Here is a 23,215-nt window from a genome sequence, read left to right on the forward strand (position 1 = left end):
TATTGTGTGAGCTGTTTTAATTCACAGTGGAACTAGTTAAATGCTTGGTGGGGGTGCCCTGATGTTTAACTTAATAAAATTGTGGCCTGTGACTTAAGATGCATCCCAGATACCTGTCATTCATCTTCTTGCCTGTTCTGTTCAAGCAAACCTATAAAGCAAAGCCCTGTAAAGAATGTGAATGCTAGAGGGAAGAATTGCAATTCTCAGAGGGAATAGTTTCTCCCTCAAATGTCTTAGATGTATACTGGATAAATTGGGGATGCTTATTTAATACTTGACAACAGTGGGGTGTCTTAATGGATTTTTAATAGTTCTGTCCCCCCTCCTTTTTTCTCTTGTTTCTGCATGAACGGAGTAGTAACACCTAATGATTTGATGGACTAGAAGGGAAGGCTGATCTTTAGAGATCTTTCAGTTACGCTGTCTTTTCTTTCTAGCAGCATATTTATGGTGATGCAGGGTTGTAAAGAATGCAGGTTTCATTTACAAAAGTGAGATGTGGGGTTTTTTGTACTTTTGTTTTTGAATTTTTGCCAATTGGGACAATAACACATTTGAACGGATTTTTGTAGTCAAAACTTTGGGCTCTAAATCCAGTACAGCTTTTAAAAAAAAAAAAAACTATTCTAAGATTAAGAATAGTTATGTTGCAAAAGTTTGAGCTATCCAGAGTGTGTGTGTGTGTGTGTGTGTGGCTGATAAGATAGCTTGTGCATTAACAGAACTTGAACTTCAACTCCTATCCCCAACAGGCCAGTTTAGTTTGAGTTTTGAAAGTATTATTTCTTTGGCATCTTTTAATTCAAAATATTCATGCATATAGGCTGATGTCAGGTTAGGGACAGCACCCAGTGTTTATACCTTGCACTATACTGCAATGAAGAGAACTCCTAAAATATTAAGAGGTGTGATGAGAAGATCAAGGTCATGCCTCAGACCTGGTATAACAGGGATCTGGGTTTTCCATTTCCAGTGAAAAAACGGAAGCAAACCAAAGATTTTACTTTTTACCAGAGACAAAAGGGGATTCTCATTTTACCAGAGAAACCTATGGATTTAGCAGTTTGGCAACAAGTCCTCTGCAGGCTGGCAGTTGTGGCCTGCAGAGGTGTGGGTTGGGTTGCAGGAGGAGGGTGGTCAGGCAGGGACTGATAACGGGGGATCGCAGTGGCATGCAGCTTCCAGTTAAGACTTTTTACTCACTACTAAGATTGTATTTCAATATGAATCCTCTACCTCACTTATTTTTAGAAGAACATGATCATTTTTACATTATCTGTGATTTAAAATATCTAAGATTTATTTTTCCTAATAATACAATTTTTCCCTCTTTGTTAATATATTTTTCTTTCATTTTTTTAACACTGGACAAACAAAAAGCATCACCTGGTATCTTAAAATTGATTTTCACACAAAAGAACACTTTAACATAACCTTAACTAATTTGAGTTATCAATAATGTGGTAGATAAACTTAGGTCACATGCTTGATTGTCCTCTGAGAATATTTGCATCTCAACCAGTTATTTTGCCTGAGAAAAAAAATCTCGAAACTAATCGATTAGTGTCAGATACTGAATATCTTAAAATATCAGGGTAGCTGTTGTGTGTGGCTATCTGTATTTTGTGTGTTAATGTGTATGGCACATTTCCAATGCCACATGCAGCCTGATTATTTGAAGCACCTAAATAAATGATGCTGAATGGAATAGTTTCTTTAACCAGGTTTGAATGGTAAAGATTCGCAAAGGGAAGAACCTTTCTTTATTTTGTTTCACAAATGATTTCTTCCTAGTGCCCCTCAGTTAGAAGCCAGAGATGTAATCCTTATATGAGTAGATCCACTGAAATCAATAGAAGTATTTAGGTGTCCCACCTTCAATCTTGTTAGAAAGAATGACCACAATTTGAAAATAAAGCTAGAGCAATTGCCTTAAAATCCTTGTTTTCTGTACAAGGATTTCCCGTATGTCTTTTGTTTAACAAGGTTAGAGATTCTCTTTTGCTGAGTATCCTAATAGTAATGAAGAAAACCTGACTTTTCAGAGGCATGTTGTCGAGACATTTTTTGGATTTGATGAAGAATCTGTTGATTCAGAAACATCATCTATAACTTCATATAACACAGATAAGACAGACAGGACACCAGCAACCCCAGAAGAAGACTTGGAAGATGTGAGTAACAGATTGTATCTTTTCTTAACTTCTTTATAAACTAGCACAATGAAAATATTTTTCAGGTTTTCTGCCTTTGCATTTGGAGATGAATATTTAAGTCTAAAAATGTGTGCTGAACTGTTGTAGGGCAACTAATAAACTGATAATGTCAGTCTGCCTTCCTGCTGGGCTTTTAACCAACTGAATCAGACTTGCAGATATTAACAGATCTTGAGAAATAAATTTGCTTCTCTCCTAATCAGTCTTGCTAGTCAGAAGAAGGAAATCAATAGGCCTTTGCACTGATAACAATGCATAGTTGCTACACAATGGCTCTTCTTGGAATATTTTGACTTGTTTGACTGTTGTGATACAACCAGGTCCTTCACATTGTAGTTCTAATATTGAGAGGTTTTGTCAATATACAGAGGCTTAATAATAATAAGCGGTAAATACATATTGATGTGTTTTATCTGAGCTGGATGACCTGCATTACAACTGGCTTGAAGCAAACAATTTCAGGGAATAGGACAAAATATTCAGCTGGGCCCTCACTTCAACTTCCTATGCTTTTCACTAACCCTTTTACCCTTGAGTTGCACCCTCTTCATTTTATTTTCTGCTCCTGTCCCACTTTCTTTTTCCCCCTAACTAGTTGGTGTACAAGGACCTCATGCTGAAATATTTAAAGATTTTAAAGTACTGTGATTTTACTGCACGATTAAGGCTGCATAATGCTTTCCCCCTTTTCTCCCTTCCTTTCTCCCTTTTCCACCCTCTCCTCTCTTCCCAAACCTCAGAAAATGGAGCCAGCAGAACTTGTCTTTTACCAAAGGGGAGAATTTTCTAGTCCTCATGACTGTGGAGAAAGGCTTAAACATTTCAACCTCAGAAACTCTAAAATGTGCTAGTTTGGAAATTAACATTAAAATTATTATGATTTTTACACTGATCTCATGACAGTTTGAGGAAACACTAAGTTTTTCATGTTTTGGGCTGGCAATACTCTTCTTATACTTAAAGAGAGAGTTAGTAGGGCTGTGCGAAGCTTTGGTCGCTGATTTGATTCGGAGGAGATTTGACCTGATTTGGCAGCTGAATCTCCGAATCAGATCAGGAGACCCATTAATCTTTCCTAATCAAACTGTAAGCCTCAGAAGCCTCAGAGATTTGGAGAGATTCAACGATTCGGACCTAGACATAGCTTTATATGTTTTTTCTACATACCTCAAGGTGCCAGGCGGCTCACGAACACTGAGATGCTGGGGCGGATGGAGCATCCCCAGCATGGTCGGTGGTGGACTCAGAAGTGGACCAGAAGCACTCCCGGTCCACTTCTGGGTCTCCTGTGGAGCACATGGGGGATCCCCCTACCCCCAGCACGGTGACTGGTGCCTCCTGGCTCTGGGGGGGCACCTGGGGTCCCCCCGTGGCTGATTGTCAAGCCAGAGGGGTGCTGGGGGGTCCCCTGCCTGCTTAGTGGAGGATCTGGAAGCGGACCGGAAATACTTCTGTTCCATTTCTGGGTCAGCTGCCAAGCATGCGGGGGTGCCCCCCGCTCTCCTGTGGGATGCTCCAATTGCCTTACCATCTCGGCATTTATGAGCTGCACATGGTACCTCGAGGTATGTAGAAAAAACATTTAAAGCTGTGTGTATGTCCAAATTGCTGATTCTCCAAATCGAATCTTCAATTTCGGCCAAATCGAATTGGGCAGTGATCTGAATCAACAAATCTAATCACTTGCCCCCCAAATTGGGCCAAATCCGAATTGAATACAGCCTGCTTTGCATACCTCTAATAGTTAGCCATGTTAGTATGAAGTCAGGAAGAAACCATGATAGAGGCGTACCTTATAGTCTAACTGAATCAGAACTTTTATGAGCAAATGAGTGTCTCCTTGTGAAAGCGTATTCATTCATTTAGTCTATAAGCCGCACATCTAGACTGTCTTTTACTTAGAGTTCTGTAAGCAGAATTTCTGCTGCTTATTCTGTGTTTAATTATGTTGCCTCAGCAGAGAATTGTGGTGAGAGTAGTAGGATCTACTGGGTGTCCTTTCCAAATCATAGCTCTCCAGTCAGAGTATCCTTTGGATCCTCACGCCCACAATCACCACATATTTTGTTTTTCACCTCTGGCTCTGTGACTCACAGTTTGTCTCTCTGAGTTCAGTATTCTTCACACTGTGTGCATCTCCTTATCAGTAATGTAATAGTGGATGGGCAAGCAGTGCATAAGCCCTGGGTGCTGCCTAAGGGGAGGGATGGAGGTGCCAGAATAGAGCTAGGGAAGTTCAGTCTGTTCTGCATCCTGCTCCCCACCAGCACCTGCCCTTCAGTGACACTGGCTCCAACAGTTGTGAGGGCAAAGAGCTGTGGCACTGCACAGCTGGAGGTTCAGTGTTGCAGAGGTGGGGGAAATGTCACCTCTTTTTTTGCCACTGAAAATCAGTGTTCTTTGGGGGGCTCAAAACGCATGCTGGCAACCACACAAGAGAAGGGGAGGAAGTGACATTTCCCCCCGCAAAATCAAACCTCTGGCTGCTGCACCTTGTACCACTGCCTCTCAGGGTGCAGTACAGTTATGCTTCTGTTCCTTATACTCTCTCTTTCTGGCTCCTTTCACTTAAATTCACTATTCATTTCTCTTCTTCTCCATTCACACACACTGCCTTTACTCTCACGTCAACACACATGCTCTTACTCAATTATCTATGCCTTCACGCTTCACTCAGTTCTAAAGGAAATGCAATTATGTCTTTAGTTTGGTTTTTTTTTCTCTCCACCCCTGCATCTGCTTTCTTATCTCCATTCATGTTTTAAGGCTGCATAATGCTTTTAGGCACCCGTAAGGCTTTTCTCTTCCTTCTTTTGCTCTTCCTAAGCTTGCTATTCTCCAGCCTCCATCACCCACACCCTCCAGCTTGCAATATAAGGGCATGCAAGAGTGGAGGCTGGCTGGAGGAAAGAACTTACTAGTCCTCTTCCATCTCTGGGCTTCCTGGAGTTTTCTTTCAGATGGATAACAGGAGGAAGGTCCTGCACAAAGAGTTAGTGATGTAGGGTGTTAGGCTCTGTCCTTTCTGTATATGTTAACTTGTGAAGAGATTTCTAGGGAACAGGCTGTCTGTGCTGGAACCGGGAATGTAAACAGTGCTTTTTTTCCCCTGTATATGTGAGATTGGAAGCAGCCGTTTAACAAACCTTTTGTTATTGTGGCTATGGGAATCCTTGGCTGTTTGTAAACCCAGGTTTTGGACAAAATTCTTGCCTAGCTTGCTGGGATAGCAAATGATGTGTCAATAGTTGCTGTTGAAAAATATTAATTATTTTTCTGTTCTTTAGAACAACTGCTGTATGATTTATGAAACTGCTGCTACCCTCAGAGGTTCCTGCAGCAATAAATGACAATGATGCACTGTTTTGCTTTTCTCTTTTAAGAGCACACCTAAAGAAGAAGCTGATTTAAGGTTCTGTCAGCTAACCAGAGAATATCAGGCTTTGCAAAGAGCATACGCATTACTCCAGGAGCAAGTTGGTGGAACGCTGGATGCAGAGAGAGAAGCAAGGGTAATTTTGGGGGATTAGAAGGGTTGTTGGTTGGAGGGGGGGGGGGGGTTGTATTGAGATATTTCAGAAATCTGATACACCTAACCTGAAATTTGTATCTGTGGGTCAGTGGACTGTATTGCAATACATACATTTAAGGAATAGACAACATGCTTGAAGCAACTATTCTAGACTGATCAGTTGTGTATGGAACAGAGATCATAAAATTTGTTTTATTCTGTCCTTATTTTATAATAAGGTCTTAAATTGCAACAAAAGATATTGTGATGGGATATTAAGAAGAACTTTGTCACTATAGGAGTGGTTAAGCATTGGAATAGGCTACCTAGATAGGTTATGCAATTGCCCTCAGTGGAAGTTTTTAAGAACTAATCTGGAATGGTTTAGACGGAGACTATTAGGCATTTTTACACATGCTCCGGGAGTGGAGGGGGGGCACTTGAATTAAAGCAGCTCCTAGAGCCACTGTAATTAAAGCGCTGGGGGTATCTTGTGTATCAGCATCCCTGTGCTTCAAAATGAGAGGAGGGGGATGGTGCTTGAACTAAAGCTCATTGAATGAGCTTCAATTCAAGTGTCCCTGCTGCCATTTTGAAGTGTGGGGACTCTGATACACAAGACATGGAGACTGGCTAAAGCGTGGCAATTACCATGCTCCCACAGACTTGATCAATGTGTCGGAGGAGACTCAGTTATAATTGCATGAAATGAAGAGAAAGTAAATTAAAGAAGGCTTTATGTTTTAATAAACTGGGATTGGGGAGTTGGGGGTGCTGATCATGCTTCCTGGGGTGCCTGGGAGCTGGAAGCAATGAGGGAAGGTGATTTTGAGGGAGCTACTGCCCCTGCCCTGGGGAGGAAGCCCCAGCTATCTCTGGGTAACCTGTTCCAGTGCTTTACTACCGTCCTTGTGAGAGTTTTTTCCTAGTATCTAACCTAACCTTCCCTTGCGGCAAATTGAGACTATTGCTCCTTATTCTGTCGTCTCCTACCACTGAGAACAGTCTAACTCCATCTTCTTTGTAATCACCATTGCACAATTGAAGGCAGTTATTAAATCCTCTCAGTCTTCTCTGATGTGGACTAAATAAGCCTAGTTTCCTCAGCCTGTCGTAAGTCATGTGCCCCAGCTCTTCTAAGTATTTTCACTGCCCTCTGCTGCCCTACTCTGTCCAATTTGTCTACATTCCTTCAGTAGCAGGGGAGACGGGGGTAAAACTGGACACAGTACTCCAGATGTGACATCATTAGTGCCGAATAGAGGGGAATAATCACTTCTTTTTATTGGATGGCAACACTCCTACTAATGCAGCCCAGTTTGCTGTTAATCTTCTTTGCAGCAAGCTTGTGCTGTTGACTCTGTCCACTGTAATCCCCCGGTCCTTTTCTGCAGAGCTGCTGCTTAGCCAGTCGGTCCCCAACCTGTTCTGGTGTTTGGGATTGTTCTGTCCTAAGTGCAGGAGTTTGCATTTGTCCTTACTGAACCTCATGAGATTTCTTTTGATCCAATCTTCCAACTTGTTGAGGTTTCTCAAATTCCTAGCCCTACCTTCCAATCTGTGCTACTCCCCCCAGCTTGGTGTCATCTGCAAACTTGCTGAGAGTGCACTTCATCCCACCTTCCAGGTTGTTAAACTTATTGAACAAAACTGGTCCCAGGACTGGCCTGCCAACTAGAAAGGGAGCCACTGATTAGTACCCTTGGAGCCCAAAGATCCAGCCAGTTTTCTATCCACCTTACAGTCCATTCATCCAACCCATACTTCCTTAGCTTGCTTGCACAAATGTGTTGGGACACCATATTCCACAGCTGCTATCAGTTCCTACCATTAGTTTCTACCCTTGCTGTTGGGTGCTAGTCTACCATAATTGTGGCTGACTTTCACTTTGTTCCCAGGGTGAGCAAATAAGTTATTTTATGTCTTAAAAAGGGCATAATTACACATTTTGTTAAAGTAATATTTCTCATGTGTTCACATATTTGACATCTATCTAAGATGATAAATTATGTCCTCAGTTATAGAAAAGGACATTTTGGGGGCCTAACTTTTTCTTTCTGGCATTTTTTTAAATTGGAAGGCATTTGAAGATGCATGCTTTATGAGAACGCTGTTTGAAATAGTAACATTTTTCATAGGCCTAGTCTTGTTTTTTTTTCAATCACTAACGCAAATGCACATAGCCGTCCTTGCCTGGCATAGTTGGTGTGTCATGAGGATATGAACGGATGAACAGATGTCAAATTATATTCTGGGAGAAAGCATCTTGTCCTGGGATCACATAGATACACATGTCACTACCCCACTTCAAGTCCCTCTGAAGTATACTGGATGTAATGTACTAACACTTTTTTCCCATGGCATCTTTTTGTACATCTTTGTCATTGGGGGTCATTCCTAGAACAAGCCTCTCAGACTGTGTACTCTTCTAGCCACCTACTATTGAAAGAGCAGCAATGCTTCTTGGAAGGTCTGTGGGTGTGTGTAGACAAAATGGGGGCCCTAAATTGAAACAGAAATCTACCGCTTCAATTTAGGGTCTTTTAAACCCCCGTGTTCTGCACACACCCCGCATGTACCTGCCTCTCTGGCAGCGGGGATGGGAGGGCAAGCTGCTGGCAAGTGGAGCAGTCCCTGGGCTAAGCGTGGGGCTGGTGCTTCTTCCACGGCAGCAGCGCACCCCCCGCCCCCCTCCCATGCAGCACCCACCTGCAGGCATCCAGCTCAGGTGGTCCCAGAGGGGCACCGCAGCTATGGAGGGAAGCACTGGGCTCCTGTGCAGCTCAGGCAGGCAAACAGGCTCCAGGGGGCAAAAAAAAAGGATCAGGCTTGTCGCTTTTCTTGGGCAGAGCCTGCCTTGCCAGGTTGCCTGCAGGGCTTCCTGCAGAGCCCCTGAGCTGCATGGAGCCTGGTGCTTCGATCTGCGGCTGTAGGGGCAGCAAACTAAAACTCATCGGAGGAGTTTGTTTGCTGAGCCCCAAGTAATTTAAGGCGCATTACACTGCTGAATTTCCTATAGCCACTGTAATTAGTGAAGAATACGCCACCAACACGTGCAAACACCAACACCATTAAAGTGGTGTCAAAGCATTTAGCCCACTTTAAAGTGTGGTGCACACATGCCCTTTGTTTTGTCTACACACAGCCTGTGTGTGTAAATGACTGTCACTCTAGTTTTGACTGGGGTCAAATAGTCCCAGGTCTGTTTACAGCTTGAAGGACTAACTGAATTGCTAAGCACCCACTTTTAAAGGGATTTAGGCATCCAGAGACTCGGATAGAGATGTCTAGTGGGAATTTTAGTGATGCCTAGGCACCTAACTCACCTTCTCAATGCATAAACAGCTTGAAAATGCTGTTGCTAAGATCCTCCTACAAATTGCCAGTCTCTTTGGGGAATGGAAAAATTCAGGAGGTAATTTACAGAAGGTACTCATATGTCATGTGATCAAGTCCCAGGTGAGGCAGTTTTACAGCTGAAGTGATTGTGTATATGGAGGTAGCTGTCTTATTAGATGATGATCACATGAAATGAAGATGACTTACAAGTGCCCTATGCTTTCTATTGTATAGGTCAGTATTTAAATTCTGGGTTATTTTAAATTTTATTGTTGGTGATATTTTGTATATACCAGATTTATTTAGTATTTTTATAATTCTCTTTTTTAAAAAAAAAAGTTGCCCAGGTATTTTCTAGCTATTGCAAGTTCATCCTGAAGAGCTGTGTTTCTCTTTTCTAACACAGTTTTTGGTAAGTGCTTTATTACTGAAAAACATTATCATATTACATTTTTCTTATGCTATGGGGGAACGAATGAGTGTAAATGAATGAGTTAAACACTTTACAAGATAAAATACAGGTAAACTAATTTAAATAAACAGCTGAAATTTGCCTTGGGGCTGATAGAGAAAAAAAATACTAACCGTATCAAGATGTGATTATACAATAATTGAGTATTGGGAAAGTGGAGTTATAGAATCATACTTTTGCAATTCAATCAGCTGGCTGTTGTGACGGTGTACACTTTTTATATCTTTTCAGACTCGTGAACAATTGCAAGCTGACCTCCTCCGGTGCCAAGCAAAAATTGAAGACCTCGAGAAAGCTCTGATTGAAAAAGGACAGGTAAAAGGCTCTCTCCATGCCCTCTGTCAAGTCATTCTCTCTTTTGCATATGGCAGTGCTCTTATCTTCATTGCATGCTGGTGTATTGGTGTGTTTGAAGCTTAGTTACTACTACAACAATGTAATAACTTGGTGAAAGGAAAATATTCTATAAATTGGAAAAGTTCTCATTTAAAAATCTTTTCCTAGAATGTTAATATGTTATGTCCACATGCATGAAGGTTGTTATTCAGTTCCCACATCGTCTTTAACCAGCATCGACTTCAGAGTTTTCAGCTTTTGCTTGGACAATCTTTAGCCATAATTCAAAACAAAAATGAATCCTATGCATTTTCCACATAGAACATATTTGGTGCCCAGACTGAAGGTATTAAAATGCGTTACTCTTATAAATATTTTAGTTGAAAATATGAAGACTGAATGTGCATTTCATAGTTGAAACCTACCTTTCAACATTCATTTCATGGGATGAAATCCTTGCTTGTTTGAGTATTCAAAACTCCCACTGTCATCATCAGTGTTGTCAACCCATTTTTTTTTTTTTTTAACCGACAAGCAAACTCTTTTACTGGCACATGTTTTTACTGCCAGTTTTACACCCTGCTGCCCCCAACTCAGGGGATCCCCAGCTCCCCCCCACCCCCACCCCAACACCCCTGATTGCACCTCACATGGTGCTGCCACCCAGCCCACCCCCAGCCTTACCCCTGCTGTACCTGCCCCCTGTCATGGGACAGACCCCCACCCTCTGCATCTCCTAGCTATGCATAACTTCTAGGTGAGCACTGAGCAGATGGATAGGCAAGCTGCGGAGGGTCTAGTAGTGAGCCCAACAGGGATTCACTGAAGGGCTCTGAGCAGCACTTCCACTTAGACACCAGGTGGCACTGCTCTGCTCTCTGTCCAAAGATATGTGAATCTAGCCTCAGTGGCCATGTCCGATGTGCAGGGGTGTGCGCCTGCAGCAACACAAATAGCAGCAGCACAAATTTGTTCCGCTATGTGCTTTAGCCTACACCCCTACATGTGCGCTTTGTTGCAGGGCACTGCATCCTGCTTTGGGCAAACTGCCTTTGGCCAGTTCCTCCTGGCTCTTGGCATGCTGGAGCAGCCAGGGCACAACTGCAAGACTGGAGATGCTGTGGCCAGCAGCCAGAGCATCTCCCTGGAGGACCAAGCCTCTGTTTGTTCCAGCACACAATATTATAAGGTGTGCTGCACCACGTTTTTTTCTGGGGTTTTTTCTTTGCTACTCAGAAAACCCAGTAGCAAATTTTGCCCCTGTGCTGCAAATTCACAGGGTGGGGCACTTTTTAACATTCCACGTGTGTGGTTTGTGGTGTCACAAACTACACATGCCTGCATGTGGGGATACAGCCATTCATTCACACAGACTGTGAAATGAGTTCAGTCTTACAGATGGCTCAATTTTTCTTGTGGACATCACAGACAAGCATTTTTAGGCTTTTTTTATATACTGTCTATAAATTTACAGGCAGTTGGCAACTCTATTTCATGGAGTGAAATCAGGTTTAAGACTTGATATATCTTGTTAGGGTTTGGCAAGAATAAATCCTGGCTGTTAGTGCATATTTGATGTCCAGGGGCATTAATAAAGAACACGGGGATTTCATTCTCCCTAAATTGAAGCAGTGTTTCTCTAAAAACACTGCTTCAGTTTAGGGCAAAGTAAACCCCCATGTTGTATACACCTGTATCCTTACCTGCCTCTGGCGGTGGGGAGGGGAGAGTGAGCTGCCTGCAGGCGGAGGAGCAGTCCCTGAGCTGTGGGGGGAGGCTGGCTCCCCCCAACCCAGGCTGCACCTGGCCACAGGCACCTGGCTCAGGCAGTCCTGGGAGGCCTACGGCTGTGGAAGGCAGTACTGGGCTCCCGCACAGCTCAGGCAGGCTCTGGGGAAGGAAAAAAAAAAAAAAAAAGATGATCAGGCTCATCACCTTTTTTTTCTTCAGTGCGGCTTGCCTTGGCACTGCTGCCAGGCTGCCTGCTGGGGCTGCCTGCAGAGCTTCTGAGCCTCACGGAGCCTGATGATTCCCTCCACAGCTGTAAGGCAGCAAACTAAAGCTCCTCGGAAGTGTTTTAGTTTGCTGCACCCCAAAATCATTAAGGCACATTACGCCGCTAAATTTGCTGTAGCAGCTGGAATTAGTGCACAATACGCCACCAAATTTGCAAACTCGTGCAAGCAGCAACACCATTAAAGCAGTGCAGAAGGCATTTAACAGGCTTTAATGAGTTGTCAACAAATACCCCAGGATCTTCCAGAAAGTTGGCCAGAATGATGAATTTGCATTTAAACATGTTCAGCTGCATCACTGAAAGTACCTCTGCAAAAATATGTAATGTTTTATTTTTTCAATATTTATTGATGAAAAAATATTTAAATATTGTTAGTGATATACAATATGAATGGGGGTATTCCATTTTTCATGAACTCTTTATATTTAATCTTCATTCTGTTTTATGGTTTGTTTTGTACAAGTTGTCTCTTGAAGTCAACAATATTGTATTGGCTTGTGTACGAGCCCCAATTTTCTGTTCTAGTAAATTTTGTGGAAATAAAGTATTTCCACAACAAACAAGAAATAAGTAGGATAAATATTAGGTACTAGCTTTAAAAAATAAATAAATCAGACACAGGAATAAACCAATTTGAAAGGCAAACTTTCCCTTCTGAGGATCTGTTTTTGTCAGTTTGGTATATTGTTAAATAAAACTTTAGGCAAACTGCTGCATTAAATATATTTTACTATTAAATTTATAATAGCTAAATATTGTGTCTGTAAATAACACAAGGGCACAGGAATATATATGTGAAAAATTTTGTCAACGTTTGATTCCTTACTGATATACCTAAGAGGCGTGCTGGGAAAAAATTAGTTTTTATTTATTTATTACCTTTGAAGATTCTTAACCCTGCTGCTCCCTGTGTCTCTCAGTTGTCTCGAGAAATCAATATTCAAGCGGTGGGATGCAATTTTATAGTTGTCTTCTATGATTCAGATAGAAACTAAGCTTGAGACCCTCACCAGAAATTGCTGCTCTACCTCCTAGGGGCTCTGGCAGAACTTCATCTATTCACTGCCCTTATCTGCAGTCATACCAAACTGTTAATCCCTATATTTAACTAAATAAATGTTACAATAAACTGACTTTGTGCACTATGTGATTTTGTAGTTTAGGCACTGAGCTTCTGATAAGGGTGTTAAATTTAGTAAGAACTCTGAGCTCTTCATTCAGGTGAGAAGTAATCTTCTCAGGTGCTTGAAGCACAGTACTCTAAATCAGGAAACTTAAGCCCAGATTTTTAAAAACTGTGTGTCTTGCCCATGTATTTTAATTTTCAATTTAAAGGTAAAGAAACCTAGACAGCAGGAGCTGACATGCAATGTCTAATGTCAGATGTGCAGTGTTGAAGAGGAAGGCTAAGATCAGAGTGCAGGGCCAAGGGTTTTAAAAAATATATATTTGCCTTAGTGTTAGTCTTCTAAGCCCATTTTATGATTTTTTTTTCACCCAAGACTCCCATGAACCTCTCTGTGCCCACGTTCCTTGCATGCAAAATAGGTATGCTAATAATTTACCGCTGTAAAGTATTTTGAGGTTCTTTTATGAAAGACTTTATGGTAAGATTGTTTACTATCTGACCATAGCTTCTAAGGCCGTTTATAAGGGGCATATTTTGTTAAGTGCTGCGTATCTTTATTTCTACTGAAAATCATCGTCTAGCCTCAAATGATCAAGTTTTGAAATATTTGTAATATCTTTCTTGTCAAACAAACTTAGACCATCAATGGAGCAATTAAGATCTGTCAATTATAGATATAAAAGAAAGTTAGCAGTCCTGAAAGGAAGGAATACATGAAAAAGCACTGTGGAAACACAACTGGCCCCTAAGTGTGTATGGAGTTTGGATGTTTACTTAAATCGCTGGATGCAAGTTGTTCTGTCCTTTGAGCTTTGGAAGGCAATGCTGGGGAGAAACACTTCCAATGGTTTCTCCATTCCTTTGACCATAAGTAAATGTCTAGATTAACATTTGATTAGCATTATGTATTTCCTTACTTTAATTCCAGACTAGGTATTCATTACATATTTCTTTTCCTTCCCCGCCCCATACTCCATCTGGTATGTGTTTTAACACAAACTGAAACAACCTTCTGCCCCTAAGGAATTAGTCCCTGTGTAAAAATAAGAGTGCATGTGCCTGCTTTTGTGTGTGGGTGAGAGGGAAAAAAAGTAAAATTAGAAAATTCCATAAAATAATTAATTCTGATGTGGCAGTCCGTTTTTTCCCAGCAAATGCTAATTTAAGTATCTAAGTAGTTGTTATATCAGCATGGTTCAGCTGAAATTTCAAGCACCCTGAAGGGACTTGGGTGGCTATCTCATTCATTTCTAAATTGAACTGAATGTGCAAATCTCTTGTCTGCTTAGAAAATGTTGGTCTTAGACATATGTTAGACTTTAAACAAATCTTCCTTGATAGATCTGAAATTAGCTGGGTGATTTAGAAAACATTTCTCTTGGTATATAGTTGCCTTTATCATTATAAAAGTACCATTAGGGTAATTGAGCTGATCTTGCAAACACCTCCTACTCAGGTTATTAGATGGAAATAAAGATCCTTTTTCTGGGAGATGGCAATCTATATTTTTCCTAGCAACATCCTTTTTCCTTATTCCATACTTTATTCCATTCCAAAGATTGCCTACAAGAGACCTATTCAAGCTTCTGTCTGAGCAGCTGATTGAAGAGCACTGTCCTCAGATGTTCTACTTCAGCTCATTAAATGTTTTCCCTCCCCTTCCCTATAAGTTTGTTTGTGACTTCAATTAAAATGCAGACATATTAAAACAAAGCTACTGAGCAAGATAATCCCCTTTTGGTAAAGGAAGATGAACAATAATAATAATTATAAGTTGAAGAAAAGGAAGAGCATAGATAACATGCCTCCAAAATGATGATTATATGTAAACATTTTCAAACTTTAGCTAGTAACTTAGGCTGTACAGGGTGGGAAAGAAAAAAGGCCAAGTTACAGAGAATTAGAGTTTTGTTTATTTTCTCATTGTTTTCCCAGGTTATCTATTTCTTAAAATATTTGTATTAGGCTTGTTCTTTGATGTGGGACCCACATTTCATTGTGAATTAATAACGGAAGCATAATTCTTTTTTTTATTTCTTGGTTGAAAAAATATATTTAATTTTCCCCCCTCCACAGGATTCAAAATGGATAGAAGAGAAGCAGCTGCTTATCAGAACAAATCAAGAGTTGTTTGAAAAGGTATATGGTCAGAATCTGGGAACCTTTGGGTATGACTTTTTAATAGGAATTATAAATGAAAGTGATGTGCCAAGAGTTAGAATGCCGAGGTGGAAGTCACTCTGTTTATTTCTACCCGGAAATGGCAAGTGTGATAATTTGAGTTTAAAGTGCTGTCAAACCCCTCCTCTTGGGTAGAGGTTATCATTTCCTGGATAACCATACAATATCCAGCACAATGGGGACTTAAACTGATTGATGTCTCAAGTTGCTGGTAAATATAACTCTGAAATGGTGATAGTAATGCAAAAAGGGTCCTTGAGTGTTACTGAAAGTAATAAAATAGCATGATACAAATCTAGGACTAAGATTGCCGCCACTCCTATTTCTTTCTAATTGGATTGATTGTTTAATTTGGTATAAAGCATTAAATGTCCATTGCCATTGCATTAAATTTGGTTAAAAAAAAAAAAAAGTACGCATGAACAGACTACCAGACTTCAAATTCTGCATGCTTCGCCCAGTGTCATGGAGCTGGTGCTGAAAGTAAGACCATCATTCTTAGTTTTAGCTGCAGGATTTGTATCACTTGCCATATATGCTTTTCAAAATGGGTCTTTGGAAAACTTCAGACCAGACAAATCATTGTCTGCTTATTGAGAATATCTTGTCCATCTACTCATGGGCCAATAGCATTGTTTCTAATGTACTGTTTCCTCATTTTCAAGACCTGACACCCAGCCAACTGGCTATGCACTGAATTCAGTGGACATTTTGTCTAAGGTCATGATCCAGCAAATGTCTTTGTATGTGCTTAACTTTAGGCACATGAATGGACTCAACATTCAAACTTCTAAGGTATTTTTCAAGTGCACGAAGTAAAGACTACACACAAAGTGTTTGCAGTTCAGACCTTTGTAAGAAATTTGGTCTAAAAGTTTTTTAGCTTAGAGTTTAATTCTTAACTCTTGTTTCAACAAGCAACTGAGAAATTTTATTGTTTCTTAAAAAATGCAAAGAATCAGTGTATGTAACCAGATATACTGTTTTTTTCCAGATTTTAGTTGTGTTTAATATTGTATTGTCTCTTAGATTTACAAAATGGAACAGGAAGAGAATCAGCTGAGGACCGAGATGCAGGATGCGAAAGACCAGAATGAGCTCTTAGAATTCAGAGTGCTAGAACTTGAAGTAAGAGATTCTCTCTGTAAACTCTCAAATGGAACAGAAATTGTGTTTGAACCCAAGCTGAAATTCATGTAACGTTCAGTGGTGACCAGTGCATGTATAAGGGAAAGACCCCTTTAGATTTTTTTTTAATATTGTATGTTTGGATAATGAAAATGATGCCACTGCCTTAATATGTTTTGAAAAGAATGCTCACTAATGTTTATGAAGATGTAAAATAGCTAATATATATTGCATATAGTTTGTTTTGCACCTAATAAAAATATTTTGTTTTGCAATCTTTTGCCTTTTTATTTGTTTCATTTCCATAACTACTCCTTTCTTGCATGTGAAATCACTTGGTATGCATACTACAAACTTGGTTGGCATTGTTTCGATTAACACGCCTTCTCACGTCTTGCATGCAATAAAGTCTAAGGATCTCATACATCCATCATGTCAACCTGTAATTGTTTTTAATTAAGAATATTTTCAAATAATTTTTACTTTATATTAGTTCAAATGTTCATAGCTGATGTTGAAAGCACTCAAAGTCTCTTCACTGCTGATATGCAGTGTTACTGGATTAGAATCAATTGGCATTACTAAAAGACAAAAGGAAATATTTACAGCTAGTAATACAAATTAGAAGGGTGAGGCACAAGCATAACTGGTGGAAATGAAGGTAACATTCTTAATATCAAATTTCTTCATCAAATTCATTTGAGTATATGTAATAGTTGGATGGCTACATCTTATTAAAAGCAATTCTGTGATTTTGTCAGAAACTAATGGTGCTCCTCATCACTTTGCAAGTGGGCTTTCAGGGAGTGTTAGGATGCTAAACTGTTGCCCAGTATGGGGGCGATGCATTGCCCCACTATGTTGCCTGATAACACCGTACCCCATTTGAAAACACCGTCCATATTTTTAACACCATTTAGAATCAGTTCTATGAAAGATTTTTTAGTGTTGCTGTTTCATAATTTTCATCATCCAGTGTGTTTCACCACACCCCCTCGCATGTATAACTTCCATACTAAAGATGAAAATCTTATTTTCATCCTACTTCAGTGACATCATTCTTTTTCTTCGTCTTTTTCTTAAAATCTTTTGTTTTTATTGTTTTATTTTACCATCTGTATGTTTTGAGGTCATAGCATGTAACGTGACAAATTACGCATTCTGCAATATACACGTCCTAGTAGTCATTCTGGACATTGAAATGGATACCGACTTATATTCTGTATACTTTATTTAGCAACCCTGAATTCAAATACAGAACAAATTTAAAGTTAAAACTGGCAGCAAGCTAGCAGCCATTGTCCAAAACGAGCATTTTCAGAAAAAGTGACTTAGGGCATATTACATCTTAAAAAAAGACTCTTCAAGAGTGCTTTAGTATAAGAACTTTCTACATTTAACTAAAGAATTGTTTGAAGACTAAACTATAGCTCAGGACAATGGTTCTAGTTTCTTGCTGAGAATCTATTTACAGAATAACAATTGCAGGATATGCCTATGATTTCAGAGAAAGCATGCAAAAAAAGAAATCTGTGTGCTGATAGATAAGCAATTAGCACAAAAGTGACTGGGAGTGAGTTCTTTAGCAAAATTATGCAGCTTTCAGTTCTTGTGGAAACATTTTCAGGCATTTTGATTAACCAAATTATTTCAGATGAAAATTAGGATGTATTAGAAAACAAGGCCATTGTGTATCATTTAATGCGGGGAAACATTGGATGGTTTATTGCTGTGCCAAATAATTAAAATATTAGACGTTGGTTTAAATTAGGTTAATTTTAGATTAGAACCTCTGTTTCTGTTTTTCTATTGTAAGTTGAAGCTTCCTTACTGGTATAGCTGAACTTTAAAATTTAGATCAGTTGTAGAAAACTCTTCAGGAAACTGTTTGAGGAGACTTGTGGTGGGATGCAGACATTTTTGCCTCTGCTCTGGATCAGTTTCAAGTGCAGTAGGATGCTACTGAACAGAAATTGTTATGGTGTGTTTCGTTAATGGGTGAAGTAAATCTGTGGTTTCAGCTCAGTTACCAAAGGACAAATGTCCATATCACCAAACAACCAACACAATTAACTTCAATTGTTGTTTTGGAAGTCAGGCTACAGGCTATGGATGGAACAGACTTGGAACCTGCAGTAGCTCTTTTGGCTCCAACTTTCGCTTGCCATGCCATTCTTGCTCAGGGTATAGAAGATAGGCCTGATATGGATCTCACTTACACTGGTGCAACTCCATTGGTTTTCATAGGTTTAATTTTGTTGAGAATAAGGCCCTGAGATGCAGTTTCCAGAGCCTTCAATCCAGCTGCTTTCAACAAGGGCATCAAAATGAAATTTTGTGTGGAAGTCCTTCATCTGTTGAAATGCTGTATTGCTGCTTTCTACTGAAATGCTACATCAGTATTTTGAGCAAGTGCATGGAAATCAAGTCAATAAGCTGCACAAATTTTAAGAGTGATATAGTTTGAGAGATAATATATGTGCAATTATTGTTTTTGGCACCAAAAATATTAAAGGTAGGGTACCAGTATATTTCAAACATAAAAACCTGGGTGAGTAGTGAATTCTTTTGCTTTTGAGGATTTAGAATACTGGTATGTAGAGTTCAGCTGCAAAGTAGTTTTATTGTGGTATAAATGATGAGTTGAGATGGGGCTTTACTGTTAAATTAAGAATGAAATTGATATCATTTCAGAATGAGAGGGAGTATTCTCAAAGTCAAAATACGATTCGGCATTAATTTGAGGTTTCATTCTGTGAACCTTTTTCTTATAGTCATCTGGTCCATGTATAAAGTAATAAATAAAATATTCTTTCTAAGAGACAATTATCTCAAATACTTCCTACATCCCCAAGCGTTACGGTTATATGCCCCATCTGGACCCTTATTAGTTTTAAAACTTCAGAGACACTGCTTGCATGGGTTGGTTGTATAATTGTGGCTTTTGTCCCATGCCAAAACTCTAAGGAGTCTGGAAAACCACAATGTATTTTGAATCTGAATAGAGATCTGTGGATTATGTCTATCAGTAAATGTAGGCTTTTTGAGTAACTCAGGGTATGGCGAATTAATGTTTCTATGTAATCACATATATTGTTTTTGAAACAAAATCTTTCCTCAGGAGAGAGAACGAAGGTCGCCAGCATTTAACCTCCATATAACTACCTTCCCTGAAAACAATGGAAGTGCACTTCAACTGTTCTGTCAACAAGAAGGAATAAAGGTAGATGTGGCTTCATTAGCTCTCAAGATGATTGGATTATCCAGGAGCTCTATCAGAGTATACCCAGCACATGAATAAATTGCCCTGTCAAATGATGGTTGCTTTTAAACATACAGCAGTGATCCAGATGTGAGAATTTATTTTTTCTCTGCAAAGAAAAATATAGGATGAAACTTGGAGAAAAGGATGAATAATTGGGGAAAGATGACTCCTGACAATGAGGTCTGCTAGACTTGTCTAGTATTCTCCTGAGGCTAATAACCTGAGAGGTTTAGGAGTTAGCCTGAATAAACTATAGAGAATACAATTGTATGAATGGTTAGCTGTCATATGTTTTTCATGTCATTCTATATTTGTTCAATTTTGAATTACAGGTTCAATATTGAAGTGTAGTTAAGGTCAGAAAAAAGGATTGTAAATATAGCACCCATCCATCGCTTGTTCTGATCCCTTTTGTGTACTCAGGCCCCAGTCCAGCAAAGCACTTTAGTGGACCTCATTAAGTATGTGCTTAAGTAAGGTAGTAATGAAGTGGGGCCTAGAAGCATAAGTGTCCTGGTCCTAAATCCATTGAAAGTACCATGGCCCTGCTAACTAGTTTTCGTTGGCTTTGAATGAGGCCCAAGATAAGCATACTACACGTATTGAAATAAAAATAAATAACTGGCATCTTACCTGCTTGCTTCAGTGAGAAAAATAAAATGTTGCTCTTTTTCAGTCCGAAAACTCAAAATCTCAAGGAGACCTCAAATTGGTTGCCATGCTAGCTTACCCAAGGTTAAGTTCAGAATATCTTCTTAAGAATGATGCGTAACAGATCAAAAAGAAAAGAAACTTTCCGACCACTGGTTCAGAGTGCACTGGAGCCAATTAGAGAAACATTATTTGTATTTGTGATCTGAATAAATTAGATGTAGGGGTCACTGAGAAATTATGGCCATAAAATTCAACTATGCTGTTTTCATTACTCTGGGAGCAACTAGTGCCATCAATTTGGTGTGTTTAACATACTGTGGCATAATAACTTGCATGCTTACTATCATAACCTTCCCTGAATGTTCTGTTACAGCAAAGGGCCTGTGGACATACCCAGAATAAAATATCCTAATAAGTAAAAGACCATCAGAAAAGGACAGTTCACTGAGTTTAGGTTAGATACATAGATTGATTGATATAGATCTCCCTCTCTGTCTGGGGATCTGTTGAGCTGTCTCCAGAATTAAGAATCTGACTTATCTGACACACCACTGAAGAACACTAATTAATAGATTTCCTTCCCAAAACACTTTGCATAGGATCCTGATTCTGCTTTTTAACGTCCTCCTTTGCAATCTAACGTGTGCATTGGCTGGAGCTCTTACATCTGCTATGATCATAGAATCATAGAAAATTAGGGTTGGAAGGGACCTCAGGAGGTCATCTAGTCCAAACCTTGCTCAAAGCAGAACCATCCCCAATTATTTTATCCCAGCCAAGGCTTTGTTTATCCAGTTCTTAAAAACCTCCAAGGGTGGAGGTTCAACAACCACTCTGGGTAACCTGTTCCAGTGCTTTACTACCCTCCTCATAAGAGAGTTCTTCCTAATATCCAACCTAAACTTCCTTTGCTGCAACCTTTGACCATTGCTCCTTGTCTTGTCATCTGCCACCACTGAGAACAGTCTAGCTCCATCCTCTTTGGAACCTCTCTTCAGGTAGTTGAAGGCTGCTATTAAAACCCCTCTGAGTCTTCTCTTCTGTAGACTAAATAAGCCCATCTTCCTCAGTGTCTCCTCATAAGTCATGTCCCCCAGCCCTCCAACCATCTTCATTGCCTTCCACTGGATTCTCTCCAATGTCTCCATCCTTTCTGTAGTGGGGGGCCCAAAACTGGACACACTACTCCAGATAGATCCAGGTTCCCAGCAGAAAAAGTATTCTTTTTAAATGGATGTCGTAGAGTCCATCTTTCATCTTTTGTCACAAAAAAAAAAAGTTGTTTTTTTTTTTCTTGGGCTTTTTTTTTCTTGGTACCTTTTTTAACTTCTATCCCAATTTACCAATCTGCAAAATGTATTTTTTACCTACCTCACAGGGATGTTGTGAGGCCCAATTGATTTATGATCCATGTGTTTTGAAATCTTTGGAAAATGGTTATTTGGTTGTAGTAAATTAAATATTGTATAGGTCTTAAAATGTGGTTTGATTCTTAATGTTCTCTTATGTTCAATGACAACTAAATGAAAATCAAGTATCTGGCCTGAAAATGCTCCATTATATTATATATATTTCATTATTATTGTACTAGTGTCACATTTCCATAATAGTGACTGATTACTTACAAGTCTTATTTATTCAGTGTTAATAGAGATGATTCTAACCTGAAAATTCTGACTTCAAGATATGCTCACATGTCTGGAAAGTTTAAACCCAGTTTTGAAAATTGGAGAAAGAGCTGATTTCTAAATATTTTTACTTATAAAAAAAAAAAATAAAAAATTGAATGCTAGCATGGACTGTCTGCCCAATAGATAAAGTACAAACTTACTACCCTTCTAGTAAGAGGGGGAAAAACTGGATTGGAAAAAGAATGTCTTCTGTGTGGTGTGCTGATCTTATGCTGTTAATGTCGGGGAACCAAGTTAGATTCATATGTAATGAATGGCAGTTTTTTCTTCTACACTTGTATATCTCTGTAATAGAATTTCCATTTTTTTTAGCCTTGTGCACCCAAGCCTGTTTGCCAGAGTGTTACAGTCTGTTAATATATTTTGTAAGGCTAATGCAATAGCTAATTTGGCAAACAAATTGGCATCAAATTACTGGCTCCTTGCATGAGTGCATAATAGACAGATACAAACCGGTATTTTTATATTGTAGAAGTAATGTCATAAGATAGTCCTGCAAAGGACTGGACACGTGATGTGCTGGCCACTATCAGCTATCACTGATGGCAGTGGGACTTGAGTGTGCTCAGCACTTCACAAGATACTATTCATGGGCCTTTGAGGTCTGATCCTGCTCCTCTTACATCAGTGGCCATTTCTTTGTTGATTTTGGAAAGACTAAGACTGGGTTTCTAATAGGGTTTGTTTGTATATTTGTGTGTGTATCTTTAGGAGGAGACAGTTGGTGTGGGGTTCTTTTTTCTGTAAGGAGAAGAAGGACAAAATTAGACGCATGCAAATTTTAAAAAACTAATCAATAGTTTTAATTAGGAATCAATATCAACTTGCTGCTTAGGCTTCTGTGCTTGCTACTGACTAGCAGGCAGTTCAGTCTGATGCAGCGTTGCTCCCTGATCACGGTGCACAGCAGACATTGCTCCTGCTGTTAGAGGGCTGATAGATTTATATTTTGTTTCCTAGATGACCCAGCTCATACTTTCTATAGTCTTCCTGTCAACTCTAGTGGCCCAATGTGCTAAACTTGACATCCTGGACTGGATCTGCCTCTAAGCCTGTTTCCCTAATTCAGCATTTGAGTTGTATTCATTAGTAAACTGATGAAAGTACATATGAAATGACACATGACTTCACATGTACCCATTGTTCTAGCTCTAAGTAAGGCCATGTGTATGGTAAACTTGTCATGCCAGGCATCCCCAGCCTCAAGCATGTTGTACTGTTGTAGTGGTTTATAAAAATGTTACCACATCTGTATGGTACTGTGGGTAAACTA

General features: G+C 39.6%; 1 protein-coding gene across 4 annotated transcripts in view; it reads left to right on the forward strand.

The window, feature by feature from the left end:
• Positions 1–22,272, forward strand: part of JAKMIP1 (janus kinase and microtubule interacting protein 1) — a 219,638-nt gene extending 197,366 nt beyond the window's left edge. For 3 of the 4 annotated variants that reach the window (XM_059721563.1, XM_059721564.1, XM_059721565.1), the window contains 6 exons: positions 2,049–2,177; positions 5,603–5,731; positions 9,773–9,856; positions 15,100–15,162; positions 16,234–16,332; positions 19,454–22,272. In XM_059721563.1, coding sequence (XP_059577546.1) covers positions 2,049–2,177; positions 5,603–5,731; positions 9,773–9,856; positions 15,100–15,162; positions 16,234–16,332; positions 19,454–19,633 — 684 coding nt within the window. In that variant the 3' untranslated portion in view covers positions 19,634–22,272. Of the gene's footprint in view, positions 1–2,048; positions 2,178–5,602; positions 5,732–9,772; positions 9,857–15,099; positions 15,163–16,233; positions 16,608–19,453 lie in introns of those variants that run through there. The other variant, XM_059721566.1, reaches the window with a different exon arrangement.
• Positions 22,273–23,215: the final 943 nt, after the last annotated feature.

The sequence above is a fragment of the Alligator mississippiensis genome, chromosome 2, assembly GCF_030867095.1.
Source record: "Alligator mississippiensis isolate rAllMis1 chromosome 2, rAllMis1, whole genome shotgun sequence".
Classification (NCBI taxonomy): Eukaryota; Metazoa; Chordata; order Crocodylia; family Alligatoridae; genus Alligator; species Alligator mississippiensis.